Here is a 20,100-nt window from a genome sequence, read left to right on the forward strand (position 1 = left end):
AGGCTAAGTAAGGTTTACAATTGAAATACAGAATCTTTATATTGGCCATTAAAGAGCTCGTGTGAAAATAATGAGGTACTAAATTATCACTAAAAAATAAGATTAACAGAAGTGAAAACTTGGCTAAATAAGCAACATGAGACCCTGTCAATCCCAATAAATAAATACACTTGACTTTAGAATCTCTGCTAAAAACAAGCAACTACATATTTTAAGTATTATGGGAGGTTTTTATTTCTATATGTAAAATTGTGATTTGATGTTCCAAGGTGAAACAAACAGTATTTTAAATGATGTTTTAAGTAAGCAACTTACTCTACACATTTCCTTCACAACATGTCAAAGAAAACAGAAGAGGAGAAAAATAAAACTTAAACTTAAGATGCAGCTGAAATGCTTCAGGACTAATAACGTCACAAGGAATAGGGGGGATTTTTATCCAGTTCTTTAAGTCTAACACCATAAAAAGATTTAACCTGAGACTTTGAACTGTGGTACTCAGGTTAGCCTGATTTACTTTAATTCTCCCCACATCAATATTAAAAAGATCTTTATTTACAGTTAGACCTCAAGACTCTAGTGGAGAGCAATAAGAAAAATCTATTGTGCACATGTCATTTTTCTGAGAGCTTTAAGTTCAATGAAACTGAGTTGGAACAAATCAGGGCACCTAACAATTTCTTATTTCTGTTTTAGAATACTACAGTGGAAGAAACAAAGTGTTGTTATTGTTAACAAGAATAAAAATGTGACTAAACATAAAGCTTCAAGAAATAAGATTTCAAAGCACTACACTGAATAATACTTTTTTTTAAAAAAGTTACCTAAAATAGAGCCTCTGGCTGCTTACTGAAAATTAAAACAGCAGGCCTTAGTGGGTACTTACCTCCACCATACATGACAGCTAACATGATGGAAGATATCCATGACACTTCACTGGTGGTGGCATTGAATATACCTTCAATTTCTTTGAAGAACACAGTAATAGATTTGGGAAATGCATAAGAGAAGCCAATGGAAATGAAAGCTCCAACTACTACTGCCCACCCCCAGCCTCCATCTGGGGGGGTGTATCCAACTGGACCTCCAACTGCCGGGGGCATTGTAAATGTAGATAAATTCCAAAACGCAGTTCAAATCCAAATATCTGAAGGATATAAAATTTAAATAACGTGTCAGCAATAAAGCACTTCCACCTAGCACTCCTAGCAACAGGGCACTTCCACCCTTTACTCCTAGCTCTCAAGTAACTGAACTGTTTTTCAACGTTACTTGTCAAACAGACATTATCTTCTAGTTTGACTTATCTGCTTGCAAAATTCACATAACATAAACCCTATAAAAGTTTCAGGTTTAATATAGGCTTTATAAGTTTTTCACCTTTCCCATATATTCTTCAATACTTACTTTCTTTTTACTTTCTCTTATTTATATGCTGACTTAGAAGTAATAGAAAGTGGGTACCTGACTCACTAGATACGTAGCAATTTGCAAAATAAAAGATCACTCTGAACATATAAGAATTTCATTTAATGGGCTGGAAAATAATCTCAGAAAAGTTTCCTTTTACCTATCTAATTGCTTTGATTCAAGAATTTTTTTTCTTATTATATGACAAGAAAAACTCCTAAACAACTAATCAATTCAGTTAAACTCATAAGCTGAACTATAATATCAGAAAACAGTAGTTTCAAACCAAAGATTATCCTTTTTTCTTGAAGCCACCTAGTACTAATGAATAACGTGGTTACAAAGTCAAACTTCCTGTTAAGGAAAAGATGGGAGTGTTTGATAGTAGGCTTACCTGTTTTCTCATGAAGGTCTCCTTTAATTTATTTAAAGCCAACTTCTACCCTATATTATAACTCATCCTACATCAGTATGTCAGCATGTCCATTTCAAATGATCTCCACTCAGACTATATTACTGCAGTAAATACAGGCAACCCCCATGACAGGCTCACTCTTGGCTACAGCATTCTATAGTCTAAAATACAGATTCAAGCTTCATAGTGTAGTAGTGTAGTAGTCAACTCCTAAATACTGTTCCTTCCCACCACCCGAATACTTCAAAAATGATTTAGGACAATAGACACTGTAGGGGTAGGAAGTTTCCCTAAAAGCAAGGATAGGTTTCATTGTTTCTACTTAACATTGTATTAAAGTTTCTAGCCAATGTGTACAGGCAAGAAGAAATAAAAGGCATAGACTAGAAAGGAAGAAGTTGTCTTTAGTCACAGATGACATAATTATCGATGTAAGTAATGCTAAAGAATATACAAAAAACGTATTAGAACTAAAAAGGAACCTAACTAGGTCTCAGGATACAAGACCAGTAAACAGAAATCAACTGTCTTTCTATAAACCAGCAATGAACAATCAGAATTTGAAATTTTAAAAAATATATACCATTCACAGCAGCATCAAAAAACTAAATAGGCATAAATCTGATAAACTATATATAAGATGCGTACACTGAAAACTACAAATTATATATCCTAAATTGGCACATTTTATAGTATGTGAATCATACCTCAGTACAGCTGGTCAAAACAAAAAATAGTTCAAAAAACAGTGACAAGGAGGATAAAATCTGTTCAGTGGGCACAGGGAGACAATACAGAAGCAAAAGGAGATGGCAGGCAAATTCCTTTGTCTTGGCTACGTGGATTGTTAAAAGAAAGAATAGGAAAAGGAAGAGGACAAAGAAATGGAGAGAAGACTCTCTCCTGAGAATTCACAACTAGAGGACTGTGTGAGCTTATGCTTGGCATCTGTGGGAAACCGCCATTGTTCTCCCAGAAATATATTATGTTTGATTTTGCTAGCAAAGATTTTCCACAAAGCCCTGCCAAATATAAGCAGACAATCTAAAATTTCAAAATATACCAAGAATCAATTAACCACAAGTGAAGTTAAAGCCAATCCAAGAACTGTAGACACTGGATATGGATATTTAAACTGATTAAAAGCATGAAATAAGGCATTAAAAGCACTTAAAAAAAACCCCCACAAAATCCTATAAAAAGACTAGATAATTTGAAACAGAACTAGAGAAGTATATTCAACAAAATTAATAATAGGTTAACCAGCAGCATGGCTGGAAAGAGAAAGAGTGTTGAACTGGAGGATGAGTTAGAGGAAAATAAAATTCAGGGGAGAGCTTTATTCTGAATTTATGAGAGAAAAGTTTAGAAACATGGAGTTCAGAATGGGAGCATCTTGGCAAACATCTAATGGGACTTTGGAAGAAGAGAACAGAGAGAGTAGGGAAGAGACAGTTTTCAAGGGTTAATGGCTAAGGATATTCCAGATTTGATGAATATGAAGCTACAGTTTAAGGAAACCCAACAAGCCAAAGAGAAAAATCTTTAAAAAACAAAACAAAACAAAAACTATTGAGAAAATAGAGATTATACAATTTAACAGATAATCATACCAACAAATAGAATTTCCATCAACTTTGAAAAACTCTCATTTTATCATTCCCCCTTTCCACTCCTCTGAGACTTCAATTAGATGTGGACCCACTCCTCTGAGACTTCAATTAGATGTGGACTGTCCAGATGGGATAAGGTCCTGCCTCCTCCATTATTTCTACCTAACCCCTCTTTGGATTTCTGTCATGAAACTCTCTCCCTCTCTGGGACTATGTATTCTGGAATGTTCCCTTATTTAGGCGCTGCAGAGATTTTTAGAGCCCGGGGCAGTGAACCACATTTAGAATTGGGATAAACGAGAGATATACTTTTCTTTTGTAGTGGGGGTGAAGGCTTTTGGATAAAGCGCATTAGAAAAGGCGAAACAGAAGACCTCAGAAGAGATCATTTTTAGTTAAGGGTATCTGAAGCTGAGAATCTGGAGAATAATTCCATTAAAAACAACCAAGTTTAAAGATTAAAGTCTTTGTCTAGGGCATTTCACTTACCTATGCAGGAAGGATAAAAATATTTACATCTTGAAGCTTCCTTAAATTTCTACTGGAATGCATTTAAATAAAAGCTATTTAACAGCTCAGTTCTGCTAAAGGAAACAGTCTGGATTCTAAAATTTTGTTAAACAGAACCGCTCCAGGCATTAATTTTATGTTTTTCCTTCATTTAAGTATGAAAAAGAGAAAAAGCACTTGAAATTTTTCAATCAAGGAACCACTAAAAAGATTAAATGTGCCTCAGAATGTTTACGCGTACACACACACAGACACCCACACAAAGGCGGTAGAGCTATTTAACATATCAAGCTCTGACTCGAACAGCTAATACAACAGCTAATACGTGCTGGACGTGATTAAACTTAGAGCTTAGCTGTCAGCTATGATTTGTCCCAGTTACTTATAGCAGTTACAATTTTTAGTCACTAAGACTTGCCTCGTCAAGTTAATAATACCTTATTCCATAATGTAAAAATGAAGATTTAAAACTTCAAGAAGCATTAAGAAGATTCAAAGGAAATAAGAAATAAAAGAAATGAGTTCTTTGAAAAAAAGAACACTTCAAAAACAAGACATGAATTCAACACAGTTCTGCCACCGTCTGACAAATGGCTATCCTGACTTAAAATTCTGGTGGTACATAATAGAAAAAAGTGTGTAATATTATTATCTAAACATACTGTTTTCTTTTAACCTGACCAAATCTCAACTATAAAGAAAAGGGTTCATTCAAAAGGTAAATTTATGTGAGCAGGCCCCCTTGCACAGTATTCAGAGCCCCACTGAGAAGAGAGAGTACTCAAGTCCAGAGGCTAAAAGAGATTAAAGTCTAATACTTTAATCCTTACAATGTGCACAGTAACCTTCCTATTAGCTTAGCTATTATTTTTTGACTCACTAGTAGTTGCCTGAAAGTGACAGAAAGATTAAAAAAAAAAGTGATAGGGTAGTGAGGAAGTTCTTCATCAACTCAATTTGTAAAGAACGATGGGAAACAATAACCCTTATTTTTCTCAGTGGTGACAAGCACCACCTTCTAGATTTTCTTATTTCTCTCCTTTTCTCATAACTCCCAGGAATTGTGCAGGTAAACATACGGAAAGTCAAAGCTGATCACCCTACCCACCATGCAATGCCCCAACTCCAGAAGAGTTACAAAAGCCCTTGGAAACAGTATTCATTATGTTCTCTACATTTTCTCCATTAACATTTAAAACAAAGCCACTGTCATTTGCTAAAATGACAATGGCCAGTTTGTGAACTTAAAAGAGGCAGAAAGTATATTAAATCAATTATCTTAAAAAGAATTTGTTACTAAATGTAGACCAGTTTTAGGTTTCACATTCACATGGAAACATTCAAATCCAGAAAGGCTGATTTACTGAAGCTGTTGCTGCTAAAGTAGCTAATCCACTGCTCTTTATAACTGGCCTCAGTCCAGCTTCATGGCTTTAAGAACCACTCGCCCCAAGGTAAATTTCAACATTCAAGGTCTAGGAAGCGTCACCTTTTGCCTTCTTTTCCATTTGAAATTGAATAGTTAAATTAAGAAAACAAACAAAAACCTGACAATTTTTTTAAAAGACCATAAACAAGTAGAAGGCACTAGTAAAAGGAGAAATGTAACTACTGTAACTGGCTAGCCAAACACTCAGCAGTTATGAAATGCATAGTTTTGATCAAATGGCATAAAAAGAACCTAACAAAATGTAAACCTGGTTCTGTAAACTTCCAACTGTTTGTATCTCCCTTATTCAGGGCAAATCCAACCCACATTACAAGAAATTAAACATACTATCCTTGAAGAGAAATTAACTGTTTGCTAACTAGAATGGTTAAAGAAGGATATCTTTCAGAATATATGAAAATTGATTCTAGATCTTGCTTTTATAATTATAGTCCCTAAAAATATTATTTTAATTACTAATAATTTCCAGATTTTAAAATTATTTCTAGTTATTTTTAAAGTATTTACATGATCAAACCATCCTACCAATAAAGTTTTGGTCTAAGCAACTTTAAGCAGATATGTTGTTGGAAAAAGGAGTATTTTAATAGCCTTTTCAGGTAATTGTGGATATTCTTCTTTGATACTGTACCTAAACTTGAGACGTGATAGTTTCTTAATTATTAGTTACAGTGGAATCTAAGGACCCCAACCCTGAGTCTTTAGGTGCTTGAGCGGATCCATAAACCACATTTTGAGAACAGCTGTTGTTTTAAACCATTAACTTTCTTTGATCACAAAAGTGTTTAAATCGATACCCCTTGGTTTATTCAGATTGTTTATCATCTTGGTTCATTCAAGTGAACCAGAATCTCGTGTTAGGCAACGATTTTTTAAAGTGCTACAGTAAATAATGATGTATAACTTGGTTGTATTTATCACAGAAAAAAGATGATGCATATGTATAAGGGAAAGGGTGGTAGGAAATGGTACAGAAAGGACTACAATTTTTCATTGTAAGTCATTAGCCTATTTAAACTATATGTATTATTTTATACTTTGATAAGTATTGTAAATATTTATATAACCTTTCAATTATTAAAATAATTTTGATCAAGGATGTCAATTTTTGCAACTTTAATCAAAAAAGGAAAAGTACATGTGATTATCCTATTATAGAACAAAATAACTAATAATTTCCTGTCCTTTAAGAGTTCTTTGGCTTGTCAGGTATTCCCTGTAGTCCTCCTCATATTTTCTTATAGTCCTAAACACCATACATCTTCTTGGAGAGTATTTTCTACCCAAACTTGGAATTTGTTCAAAGTTTTTCCCAATAAGATCACAATACATACTTCTCAGGAGCCTAGAGCACCATGAAACAGATGAAACCTAACATTTGTAATTGCCCTCATTTCTACTGTGATCTAGAAAAGAGCTACTCTGTTTCAGGTAAATTTATCATGTGCCAAAGGATAGGTGATGAAATAGAGGGTGTTTGATAGATCTGAGGGTCCTTTCACTACCTAAAATAAGACAGAAGGGGGTAGAGGTTGAGGGGGAGGGTTTCTCCAACATAAAGAACTAATACCCCTTCAACCCCAGGCTTTCTGACACCTCTCTGTCCATTGCAGTCTTATGTATACAGTGTTCAAGTATGGCACTTTGCTACCTTGTGAATGACAGCTTTCAATAAAGGATTTTTGCTATATATTAGCCAGCTACCTTTTGCTTAGCTGAGCAAAGCCTCAAGGCTGAAATTTTTTGAAAGGCAGAAACACAAATTTGCCAATAACATGGAGACATATGGACATAAAGCACTGAGAAAGATTTCCAAAGAATGGAATGGAATTTAGTGCCACCACCAAATGACACACATCATAAATATTCCTGACTTGTTTTGTGAAATGGGTTTAAGTTTTTCTGCAGAGCTTTCTAGCAATCAATGCATATTACCTTTTATATCAATACAACAACAGTTCAAGCTACTTTTGCTGTACCTTGAACAAAGACAGACAAGCTACTTCAATGAGTGACAAACATGGGAAATTGTAGCTATTTGCAACTTCAACTAAATTCCATAACAAAATACAGGATCCCCCAGACTTAGTAAGAATCAGCTTTTGCTTGTATTTCTGCTTGACTGGGCCCATGCTGATGCACAACTCCAATGAATTTATCTTCACTTTAATACTCTACAGTAGCCCTATGATGTTGCTACAGTGGCCCCAATTTTACAAATGTCAATCCTGATTTTCTTATAGCTGTTTTAGAAATGATGGTAAAATCTTTATTAGTATAGAAAATTGATGAAGCTGATCATATTTGCAAATGGGCAAACTAATATGTAAACTTAAAGGTAGTGAATATACGTACTTATTTATACATGTGTATGTATTTGTGTGTGTGTGTATATATATACACACACATGACTTCAAAAAGAAAACAAATGAAGCTCATTAGCTATTAGATACACCATCCAAGGTGAAAAGTTAACAGTCTTATAGTAGCAGACTAATTCTCTATTCTTGTCAATAACAACTTCCTGAGTGCCACCCTGTATTCCTTGGCCATTTCACTCTTCCTTTCTACAATCCAAGCACAAACTGTGGTGTAACTTTCTTTATGAACTCTACAATCCCAAAGAACAAGGGTTAGTTTTTATTAGTGCAATAAATAAAAGTGGATATATACTTTGTTAATGAAGGTTCATTCAAAGGCAGGATTTTAGGGTCATGCCACCCCAAGAGGATCAATTGTCAATGTCCTAAATAATCAAATTTCATTTGATTGTTTCTTCAATTAAGATTTTCAAAGTTACACATCATAGGACTCTATAATCATTTATAAAATTATGTCAGGATACACACCAAACATTTTGCCTTCAGTCAATAAAATTTGAGTGCCCCAAGTGAAAAGCAGTAAACAAGACAGACATGGTCCCTGCCCTCATGGAGGTTAGACTCTAGAGAAGAAAGAAAATAAACAAGTAAACAAATTAAGTCAATGAAATAAATGTTCTGACAAGTACACGTAAAACTTTACATTGGTTGGAGGTTGGGAGGGGGAGATAATATCCTCTTTCCATATCCCTGTTGTTTGACTTGTTCCAATGAACATACACTATTTTATAAGAAAGAAAACACAAAACAGCAAAGTTTTAAAAGATAACGTTATATGTGTTCATTACAGAAAAATCAGAACATATACATATGTGAATAAAAAAATTACCTGTCATTCTACCATTCTCATTTAAGTTATCCACATTTCAATATAAGTTCTCTTAAACTTCCTTCTAGGATAGTCATGCCTGAGCATAAATATAAACATGGAATTTTATTTCATGCTGCTTTATAGCCTGCTTTTCCCATTCAATATCAGAAGCATTTTTTAGTAAGTGCCTAGTTCTACAGCATTTTTGAATAGTGGTATTCTACTCTATAAATGTACCATACTTAAAAAAAAAAAACACCTACTGTTGCACACTTAAGGTTGTTACTTTTTTCTTCTATAAAAATTGTGGTGAACGAGAAATTTAGGACAGATTTTTAGACATGGAATTTATGCAAAATTCTAAGATTTTTGATTCATATTGTCAACCTGTCCTTAGGTTATAAAAAAAAATTTAAGCCTATTTTTCACTCTTTCATTGCATTTTTGTGGCAAAACCATTTTTAACTAAGAACCATACCAATATTCAGAAGTTAAGAGTGCCAATATTCTCAGTATGTCAACAATGGTAAGGTTTAAGACAGACAATAACCAACATCTACATTTTTTTAACATTAAAAAGCAGTTCCAATATAACAAGTCTGTGGATTATTTAGGGCTGTGCAGTCATTAAATTCCTTGGGTAAAAGTTGGACACCTAGTCAAAAGAAGTGGTAAATTCATTTTTTACTTTTCACTGCAAACCCATAACTTCCAGGGCACTATCATACCTCAGTGTGGTTAGGCAACTAGACTACCCTCAAAGTCACATCACAGGGAAGCTAAAGCACTGTACAGCTGTGATGTATTTTAGAAAACAGTAGCATAATTAACTAAAACAAAAACTGTGAGATCAAGTTAGTTTAAGTGCTCTTCAATACTGGGGCTTACTTATAGGGGTAAGAAGGTAGATGAGGATGTCCAAAGATTAGAGAGTAACTTATTTCAAATCTTTTAAGAAAAGTTAGGAGAACCAATTCTTTATTATATCAGTCATAATTAAAATTTATACTTACAAGGTTTCTTTTCCTTTTCATTAGCACTTCTCACCCTTAGCAAAGACTGAGGCTTTTTTAAATGTCATAAACCAGAGAGGAAAGAAAAAGGAAAAAGAAGAGAGATTCTGATAAGGCGACTGAAAGAGCTGAAAGTAGGGAAGGGTGAGGTAAGGTACTTTTAAAGTATGTATGCGCAGTTCATACGTTCCTAAGTTGTGAATGAGCAAAGAAGGGAAGAGAAGGTCAACTGCATGATTCCCGGGGAGAAAAGGATATATTGGCCATCGAGAGGCACCAATGCTTTAGGATACCTTAGTCTTAAAGACCAAGTCAGAAACTAAAAAAAGCAAAAAAGATAGTGTAATTTTGTTCCAAATACACATATTGATATGACGCAAGCATTTAGTAATTTGCAAAAATGAAATTATTTTTCATTAACCGACAATACTGTATTTTTAAATTTATCTATACTAAAATTTTATTCCAGCCCACCAATATCGTTATTGTTTTTCGGACTACATCTTGCACATGGAATTAACCCCTTCCAAGACTTCTTACTCAGTGCTTCTTGGGTAGCATTTTGAAAACTCTAAGATGATAAAGTTACATATTTATTTCTTCCTTTGTAAAGCAACTAATTCCCTAATTAGCTGAGGTGTGTGTTTTTAGATCATGAGTTAAGGACAGAGGCTATTCTTTCAACTTGAAAAAAACCCTAAACCCTCCCCTATGACCAAATGTTAAGATTCAAAGAATCTGACTCTCCCAGTTTTTGAGAAGTGGAGAAAAATATGAAACCAGAAATAACCCTCCAATGATATTATGCTTTCTGGAACTCTAAGAAAAACAGAAAGGTGTTTTTGTTTTTGTTTTTAAGAGAAAAAAATTACTGAATACAACTTCTGTCACATAGAACTTACCTCATCAGTCTTACTTTCTGAGTTATTACGACACCGGCAGATTTTGCCTTGTTTAATGCTTCATTTTTGCCTGATTCTAGCAAACTGAAAAACTAGCTGTTGTCCATACTGAGTCCAAGTCCTGCTCCCTTTCACATGTTAATCTACTTCTTGATTGCAAGAATTTCCAAATATAAATCCATTTCCCATTTATATAGAACATAAGAATGTGAGTGGTAGTGAAGAAAGGGAAGTTGGAGGCTATCTCCTTCAATGGCAGGTATTGCTTGGCAGAATTCTAAGTTATATTTTGGAATACCTGTATACGTTCTGTTTTCTACAGCAATACAAATATATATTCAACAAATCAAGATCTAAGTGGGCCATTTTAATTTATTAATATATGACCTACCTTGTTCAGAATCTAAAAGAAATGTAGTGGGCTGCATTAAAATTGCAAATAGATGTGTTGTCAAAATTGTATCATGGATGTTACTTTGAATATAAATATTTGAATATAACTGACGGTATTTCTGTTAGAATCTACTTCACTACCAGTATCCTGAAGCTTAATGGAGAGAAAAGTGGATTACAATTCACTAAAAGATAAACAAAGAAAGCTTTTCTTTTTCTTGCAAAGGGCTGAGTTGAACTATTCACTTACAGTAATAATTAACACTATCCTTAGTTTTACATAAAAAATATCTTAAGTTTTGAAGATTAGAGGCAACACAGTAATATGCTGACATTTCATTTCAAAGGTTTATTCTCATTCTAACCGTTTTCAAACCATTATTTTAAAATATATATATTTTTCATCCCTTTCTAGTAATTTCTTATACACATAGTTATTTAATAAATATCCTTTGAATGAGTCTGAACTTCAGTATTATGCTACTTTTGACCCTCATTCTCTCAAAGAACTAAGTTGTTTTGTTTTATTAGTAAGAGACAAATCGAAAAAAGTGTTAAAGTTGAGTATTGTTTGTCTGGCATTAAAGCATTATCCACCATTCTTAAATATTTATTTGCAAAGCTTTTTAATAGACACTAAAGATATATCAAAAAGAAGTCAGCATTATTACCTCAAAATATACTATAATTAAACAGCCTTTTTAATTGTTAACAATATAAATCTTAGACTATGTTCGCATTAAGATGATAATCAGTTCCTTTATTAGAAATACACAATTTTCAAATGAGTGTTTTATTTTCCTGGAAACAAGTAATCGTTAAACCACTTTTCTACCCTCAACTTGATTATCAAGTAGTTTTCTAGGTAATAAAGTAAACACAAATAACATCATTACACAATCACAGCAGACTGAGATAAGGAAGTGTATTTCTAACCTATAGAGCAGGTAGTTCAAACCTAAGGTTCACTGACATCTCTAGGGGTTCCCCTAGTTGAGCAAAATAAAGGCCTGCATCTAATACAGTGAGCTGTTGAAGACAAAATTTGATGCAATTTCAAGCACATTTGCTGATGCACCCAAAAGAGCAAGAAAATCCCCCAAGTCAAAGAAGACACCCACTATTTCACTTAACTTATGGCACTTAAAATACAACTCCTTTGGAAACTGTTATTTTAAACATATACTTCCTGAATACAAAGAGAAATTATTTTGTCTTAATTTGTGAAAATCATTTTACTCTCCCCTAGCATATACAAGCATTTTGTTCCCTCTAATTTGTGAGGTCAGAATTTATGATTTAGTACATAGAAGTCAATGGCCAAAATTTTTACAGAACCTATGACATCATGACTTGTGTGTTGTGCTGCAGCACAGGTTCTGGCTAACTTCACTCTCATATCAGAATAGAAGTACAAGAGTTAGGAGCAGGAGTCCTTACCATCTTTGGTGCCACAGATTCCTTCGGCAGTTTGAGAAAGCCTAAGGAGTCCTTATTAGAATGTTTTAAACGTATAAAATAGTATACAAAGGTATAATTTTGTCAAAACAATTAAAATTAGATATAATAATGTGTCTTTAAAGTAAGAAATTAGATAAACTCTGGTAGTGGGTCTAATAATCAGTAATTTTGAAGCAGTGATGAATTTAAACAATTTCAAGATAGCTACAAACACTGTATCATGATACGAATTTCTATTGATGACAAGGTCACAAGTACTTTTAATACTTCTATGATTTGTTACCTACATTCATAGTTAAAATAAATTCTAAATTTTACTTAGAGGTTAATGAAAAGATGTAATTTTTCCCCCAACCAAGTTCACAGACTCCCTGCATTCCATCCAACATGGAGGATCTATCTGAGGATCCCAAGTTGAAACCCTTGATTAGAGAACAGAAGAGAAAGTTAATCGAGTAAAAACTTAGCTTTGGTTCTCAAAAGCTCAATAAGGCAATTTACAAAAGCTGTTATTATCCAAAACAGTTTAACACACCAGAGCAGTATGATCAGGCCTTCATTCATTCATTCAATAATCTTCAGAAGATTTACATAGGAAGACCAAAATCACAGGAAAGAAACATTTTTCAATGAATGATCAAATATGCAGCTTATAATGCCTGTATATTTTGAGGAATTTCTCCTTTATACAAAGGCTAAATCATTGTAAATAAATTGGACTCAACAATATTATTTGTTGTGATCAGCAACAGGATTGTGTGGACAATCACACTACTAGCATTCCTCATGGTTCAGCCCTTGCAGCCAGTGGCACCACTGTGGTGAATGTGAACTTATGCTGTCATTGTGTATAGTATGAACCCAGAAAAGAAATCACCATTTCTATAAGATTGTTATTGCTGTTTTAATCACTTCTCTGCAAGACAGTTAGAAGCATGGAGAAAAATTTGTCAGGGCAAATTAAAGGAGGAATAACATACAACTTAAAAGGCCACTGTACCAATCCAGTCATGGCAGCAGCCAATAAACTAGGCAGCAGTAACAAGAATAAAAAAAGGGGGTGAGGTAGGGTGGGAAGAAGTGGACACAAGAGATAACAAAGGGGAGAAAGGGATGGCACTTAATTGCATTTGGTAGGGCAGGGGGCCCACTACAGAAGTATTAAGATGAGGTGGATTTTAAGCCTGGCTACCTGGAACAGTGAATCTGTGTCCTCAAGGAATTTAAAATCTGTATGTAATCTGGTTCCAGGTAGAGATTTAGATTTGGTAGTGAGTGAAGAAAACTTACCAATTAAAGAACAGAAATTCTAAATATCGCAAATACTAAAAGCCATTTGAAACATTAACACCAAGTACTAAAAAACATTCTAACAAAGTATACTGGCTTTTAAAGAGGAGGTACCATGTACCTTGATACATTTAAATACATTTCTCCAAAAAGATAGTGTCACAATCATATATTGTATTAAAGCACACAAACTTTAACTTGCCCTTCAATTTCAAACTACTTCTCCTTTATAGAGGTTTTCTAGTTATTCAAGAATGTTAGAATTAAAGGCACAATTAAATTACTGCTATTTGCAAACCACTGATGAAATAACGGAGCTACGCCCTTAATATAGCAGAATGAGGGACAACCAAACATCATATCCTTCCTGATGGACATACACACCACCACCTATGAATTACATTTGCCTTCTCCCCTACACCATGCATCCTCTCAGAAATCAAACCTAAACTTATCTAAGCTTGCTCAACGTCCTCAATCTAGCTACCAATTTACAGAAGATACAAGGGACAGAAGGATATGTTAAACTAGGACATGTTAAAACTATACAAGAGGGACGCAATCATCAAAATTCAGAATGAGGGAAACCGAAGGAAAAAATAACCTGGTTCCTTCAACAAATAAATTATGAAGAAAATGAGAGAAAAGGGGTTGTAGATCAAACAAATTATTTTGCAACAATTTAGGAAAATTTGAATACTGTCTGGTTATTTAGCGGTGTTAATTTTTAAAGGTGGCATGATATTGTGGTTATGATTTTCTTTAAGAGTCATATCTTCTAGATACATTGAAATATTTACAGATGAAATATTTATATATCTAAGATTTGCTTCACAATAATCTAGTAGGGGCTGGGGGCTGAGGGTCCACGGGTGGGATGGGGAATAGGCAGGAGTATAGATGAGACAGTAATGGCTCTCAGCTGGGTTTGAAACTTTCTATAATAAATTGTTTAAAAGGGGAAAAAACCACTATGAATAGCAGCAAAAACACAGAAAGGGCAGAAATGGATTTGAGTTTTGTTTCTAACTCTTGCAAGTTGAGCAGTCCTGGGCTGGTCACACAACCTCTTAATGTCCCCATTGGTTAAATGGAGACAAATAATAAACTCATACTCATTATTTGCTCAAGCTAGAAATCTTGTAAAAGAGATATCCGTAACTCCTCTGGCTTCCCCAGTCTCCCACTGAATCCTGTCTGTTCCCCTCTCTCTTCCACCCTCCCACTGCCGTCCATCTTGTCCATCACTGTGGTTTCATAGAACTCCAACAGCCTCCCTCCAGCCTGTTCCCAACATTGTATCCAGAGTGATGCTCCTAAAATGCACAATCTGATCACGCTATTCCCAGCCCCATTTAAAATCCTTAAACTGCTTCATATTGGCTTCAAGATAAGAGTATTTCCTTAAAAATTTTTACCTAGTCCCTTCCCTATTTGGTTAAAATGACTTGTAAGGCCTTCCATCATCTGATATTGCCTACCTCTCCTACTTCCATCTTTCCCCATTCTCTCTGCTCTTTCTTTATGCTTTTACTTTGGTGAAATTCTTTTAAGTTTTTCCAGTGCAACCTGTACTTTGTAACTTCAGTACTTATGTCTGAAATGCCCTTTTCACTATCACTCCCTGGCCTAGATAGCTCCTGTTCATCCTTCAAGTTTCAGGTTAAATAGCATTTTCTCAAAAAGGCCTACCCAGATTGCCTCAGTACTAAGTTGGGTGTCTTCTCACATCTACATAATACAGCATTTTTTCCCATAGGAACCTGCACTTCCTCTATCATAACACTCAATATTTGTTTGTAAAGAGTACTTGTGGTAATTATATTGTTTTCCACTTAGACTATAAACTCTGGGAGGGATAGGGCTAGAACTTGTTCATTGCTGAATCACAGGTCTCTCATAGTGCCTGGCAGCCTATAACAAATTGATGAATACATAAAAATTCAAAACTTTCTGGACTGTTTTTCTCACATTGAAGTCCCATCTTCCTAGTCCTCTTCTGTAACAAAACCAGATTGGCTGTGTAGATATTTACAGGGAACTAAATCCCACACAGGAATGCATATTATGAAGTGGATGGAAAATACAACGGGAATGAAGGACATAAGAAGTTGGGATGTTATTATTCAAAATATCTGTTTCTGGCCTGTAATAATTTATATCTATATTTATAATTTTAGAGAAAGCTCAAGAGTGCCAAAATCATTAAATGCGAGCCAAAAGACACACATTAATTCCCAACCATTAAAAAATTTTCAGAACTAAGATAAGTCACTTAACCTCTCCAACCTTAGTTTCCTAATCTGTAAAATAAGGGAAATTGACTAGCTGGTCATTAAGATCCCTTCCAGAGTTAATATCATAGGCATTAATATTTTAATATTAATATTTAATATTAATATTTAATATTACCAAAAGATATGTAAACTATTGAAACACTGATCAGTTGGTTCATCCTATGGTGGCATGAACTTTTTTTCCCCCTTTTTAATCTGTTTAGGTATGTTAATAGCTTATTACGTTAAGCTTACAGCTAAACATTTAAACCTATTCAGGTATAAAAATCTCACATAACGCTCCCCTAGACCATTAACTTGCATTTTTAACAAGGGTCACTGCAATTCGATGAAAGAACAGCATCTATCTAATCCCTGAATTAATTACTGAAGTAAGTTCAACTTTTGTTGAAATTCAATACTTACCCAGTACCTGTTTTAAGGGCTAGATTTCTTAAATTCTTTATTATTTCTATAGCAAAATGAAGGCAAAATTGTACCCCAGAGTATAAAACTTGGATTTATGGCTATATTTAATGCCTAACTAAAAAGCTGAACTATAATACATACTCTCTGCTTCACCTCAGTGGGCTGGTAAACTGACATCAAAATTTCTTATTAATGGTTAATTCTTACTCACACTCTTGCAGACTCTCACATAATTCAGAGGTCACTCCATCACTGACATTTCCCTAGTAACTTACCCCACATTTATTTTATCAGAGTATTGGGGAAGGCTCAAGTGGTAGAGCGCATGCTCAGCACCCAAAAGATCCCGGGTTCAATGCCCCGTACCTCCTCCAAGCGGAAATCGTGAAGAAACTTAATTACCTGCCCCTCAGAATACAAACAATTCATAAAGGAAAATAATGTGCTTTATCAGGGCACTTAAGTGTACACATTTTATTTCGAAACCAGAGTAATTTGGGGGGAAAAAACCTTAAAAACTAGTTATGACAAAGTAGCTTGTAAGCATTTTACTGTTATCAATAGACTTAGTTTATAATCAGACACTGGCAACTCGGGTAGAGTTGCAATCACGTTTGATTTTTTTGGTTAAGATTAATTACAAACTAGTTTTGGCAACAGCTGGTCTCATCAAATAATTCAAGAAAAGGAATGTTAAAATGCACGTGGGGGAAAAAAAAAAGGATGTATTTGGAACAAAAATTGTGCATCAGACCAAGTGTCACGCTATGCTTCAGATTACTCTCGACCCGGCCGCCTTAAAGACCCAGAGCGAGGGCGCTGCGGCGGACGTTCTGCAGCCACAGGTTGAATGACAAAGAGTTCCCGGCAGCACCACTCCCGGCGTCTGCCAGCTGCACTGTCCCCTCCGCAAAGTCCACTCGAACCCTGCAGTCACGCCTTGGCTGCGGGGACTGCAGCTTCCCCAAATCACTACCGCAGGTCACCAGGTGGGACAAGGATTGGCTGGCTGAGGAGGTTGGGGCGGGCATGCCACGAGTCCAAAATAACTCCCGCCCCGAGTCCTTTCCCTCCGAGAACGCAGCCAGCAGTCTGGAGGCACCACGTGAATCAGCCCCTCGTCGTCTCTTTTCCAGATCAAAAGCATCTCCTGAAGAGCCTACAGGAGACTAGAGGGGAAGAGACTTCCCCAAGGTCACCGGCATCACGACCCTACTCCTCGGCCGGGCCGGTGGCCGGCACCTGACAACGGGGCCGCAGCTCTGCTGGGAGAGGCGCTGTCCCCAGCGACCCAAGGTCTCCTTCACCAGCGCTACGCTCTGAGGCCACGTGGCTGCTGCGGCCACGATGCCCCTGCCCGGCCGCCCCCCCCCCTCTTCCCCGGGAGACCAACCTCTCGCTCCCCCAGGCTCCCTCCGACCACGCCGAGGAAGCAAGGGCACCGCGGGGTCTGCGCCGAGCGCGCGGCCGGCAGTTACCAACTAACCGTTATGCGCGGCTTGCGGCGCCGCGTGAGCGTGACGCGGCGGCGCGGCTGGAGTTCCACGGGGCCCAGGGTCCAGGTCGCGTCCTTCGCCGGCCGCCTGGCTCACTCCCCGGGGCACCCACGCGCCGCAGTAGTCACGTCGCAGCTCGCCAGCACTTTGTCGGGCCGGGCCCGTGAGGCTGCCTTATAACCCGCCGGGGCCGGAGCATGCGCACAGAGGGCGGAGTCGGCCCTCCCGGCCGCCGCCCCCTCTTCCCCCTCCTCACTCCCTAACAGCGACTCGCGCCTCAACAAGCTCTCAGGCGCGCGCCCGCTCGCTCGCGCTGGCGCCCCCCCACCCCGCTACGTGACCGGAGTCCCGGCAAGACCCGCGCGCGGCGCCCCCGCCGTGCGGCGTGGACAGCGTCGCCGTGCTCCTCGTTGGGACTCGTCCCTCAGGCCCGCCCTCGGAGGACCGCGGGGTGACCTACTCGCGTCTGGGACATCATCGTCGATCTCACCCTCAGTCTCTGGCGGAGAAAGGGGGAAAACCGCCAAGGACTGATGGGGCGTGCTCCCAGGGGCCTGACTCAGGTGTGGCGGGCAACGGGCGCGCGGACGAGCGAGGAAGCGACTGGAAGTGGGGGGCTGGGCAGGGTTTGAATGGAAGCGGGTGCACCTCGGACCCAGGAAGGAGCCGAAAGCCAGAGGCTTAAGAGCGCACTCTCTCGCCGCTTGAGTTCCGTGACCTCGGGGAAGTCACTGAAACCCTCAGGGCCTGTTTCCTGCTGTCTAAAAAGGCAACAGTAATAGAAGCAACCTTATAGGCGCTTTTGGTGGTGGAACTTCCATACTACAGAGCATCTGATGAGTGGTGGGTATTAAACACAAATCGGCAGAGAAGAGCTGGTCTGAGGGTGGCGACACTGTGTGTCGGAAATACGGAGAAATGAGCATGCAGAGAGGCCACATTTTTATGGACACTGAAGGTTTGGAACAAGCTATAATTACAGCTAACAATTCTGAAGGGCCGATTATATACTTAGCTGCTCACCCGAATTATCCTCACAACCCTATGATGCTGTTGAAGTGATGAAATTAAGTAATGATGGAGAAGTACCAAAAAGGTATGAGTCGAGGCTGCCTTACAGATTTTTGGGGGAGAATTGAGTAAAGCAGAAATCCACCAACGTTTGACGAGCACTTGATGCCTGTCCTTTCCCTGCCCTTCCCTCCCTCTCTCCTCCCCTCCTCCTCCCCCTCTCCTTGCCCTCCCCTCCGCCTTCCCCCCTCCCTACTTAATTCCTTTACAACCCCTTGAGCTCGTCCTTAAGCTTTTTGTTTTGCAAATGAAGAATCTGGATCGTGAGGGAGTAGGGGTTGAGGAATAGGGTTCTGAATGCTTCCGTGTGCTTTCTTCCTCTCACCCACTCTGCCTGTTTCAGACAACGAAAAGTCTTCAGTAACAGTTAAACACATTAGAAGACAGTAGGGAGTCGATAGCCAAGTACTGCTTATGAGCAGTAATTTCTTTTTACCTTTGATAAATGCAGAGAAGTAAGGCACTCCAGGTCCTTTCCGTGGCCAGAACAGCAGTGCTTCAGGCAGTAGCAGCATTCAGGGTAGATGAGAGGAGAGTTGAACTAGGGAGACAAACTTGGACTGGTTGAGGTGTGAACTATCAGGACCTGAACAATGGAATGCAGTGGGAAGTGGCAGAATAAGATGATTCCCAGGAAACTTCAAAAGAAGGCTTAGAGAGGAGCATAGTGTGGTAGGTTCACATTATGGACCCAGGATTAGATCTGGATTCCAACTTTGATATTTGGCACTTACTGGCTCTTTGTCCTTAGGCAAATCATTTTATCTCTGAGCCTCCCTCATTCTCTGCTCTGTGAAGCAAGGATAGTACCTTCCTCATAGGGTTGTTATGATAATAAAATAGTATTTATTTTAGTTTCTGGCATATAGTAAGCACTACAAAAATGTATAACCATAGGAAACCATGAAATTGAATCCTAAAGGTTAACTCTAAAGGCTCCTCACTTGGCTCTAACATTGTGTCATAGGATCATTATTTAGTGTTGTATTATAATCTTGTATTCCTCCACCAAAATTATATATACCTAAGGCCCCACAAAATCTGGATCTGCCCCTAGCAGGAACTCTGGTGCTGTGAAAAGAATACAGGCTTTGGAATCAGAAGGCTTGTCCCCATAACTTATCCCTGGTACTTTGGGCAGTTACTTTACTGAGCTATTCTGGGCCTTGGTTTTCCTAT

The 20,100-nt window shown here is 37.6% G+C and overlaps 2 protein-coding genes across 8 annotated transcripts in view; one reads left to right on the forward strand and one right to left on the reverse strand.

Moving 5' to 3' along the window:
• The window catches only part of SLC16A1 (solute carrier family 16 member 1), a 29,791-nt gene extending 11,706 nt beyond the window's left edge, over positions 1 to 18,085 (reverse strand). Inside the window, exons 1-2 of one of the 2 annotated variants that reach the window (XM_074370213.1) lie at positions 17,748 to 18,085; positions 887 to 1,147 (exon numbers count right to left, since the gene is read on the reverse strand). In XM_074370213.1, coding sequence (XP_074226314.1) covers positions 887 to 1,103 — 217 coding nt within the window. In that variant the 5' untranslated portion in view covers positions 1,104 to 1,147; positions 17,748 to 18,085. The remainder of the gene's footprint in view (positions 1 to 886; positions 1,148 to 17,747) is intronic. The other variant, XM_074370212.1, reaches the window with a different exon arrangement.
• Positions 1 to 20,100, forward strand: part of LOC105079746 (myomegalin-like) — a 90,688-nt gene that overhangs the window by 35,607 nt on the left and 34,981 nt on the right. Inside the window, exon 7 of one of the 6 annotated variants that reach the window (XR_012509180.1) lies at positions 17,491 to 17,761. The exons of the other annotated variants lie outside the window; for them this stretch is intronic. The gene's annotated coding sequence lies outside the window, so the exon portion shown is untranslated. Of the gene's footprint in view, positions 1 to 17,490; positions 17,762 to 20,100 lie in introns of those variants that run through there. 6 annotated transcript variants of the gene reach the window in all.

The sequence above is a fragment of the Camelus bactrianus genome, chromosome 9 (genome assembly GCF_048773025.1).
Source record: "Camelus bactrianus isolate YW-2024 breed Bactrian camel chromosome 9, ASM4877302v1, whole genome shotgun sequence".
NCBI lineage: Eukaryota > Metazoa > Chordata > Mammalia > Artiodactyla > Camelidae > Camelus > Camelus bactrianus.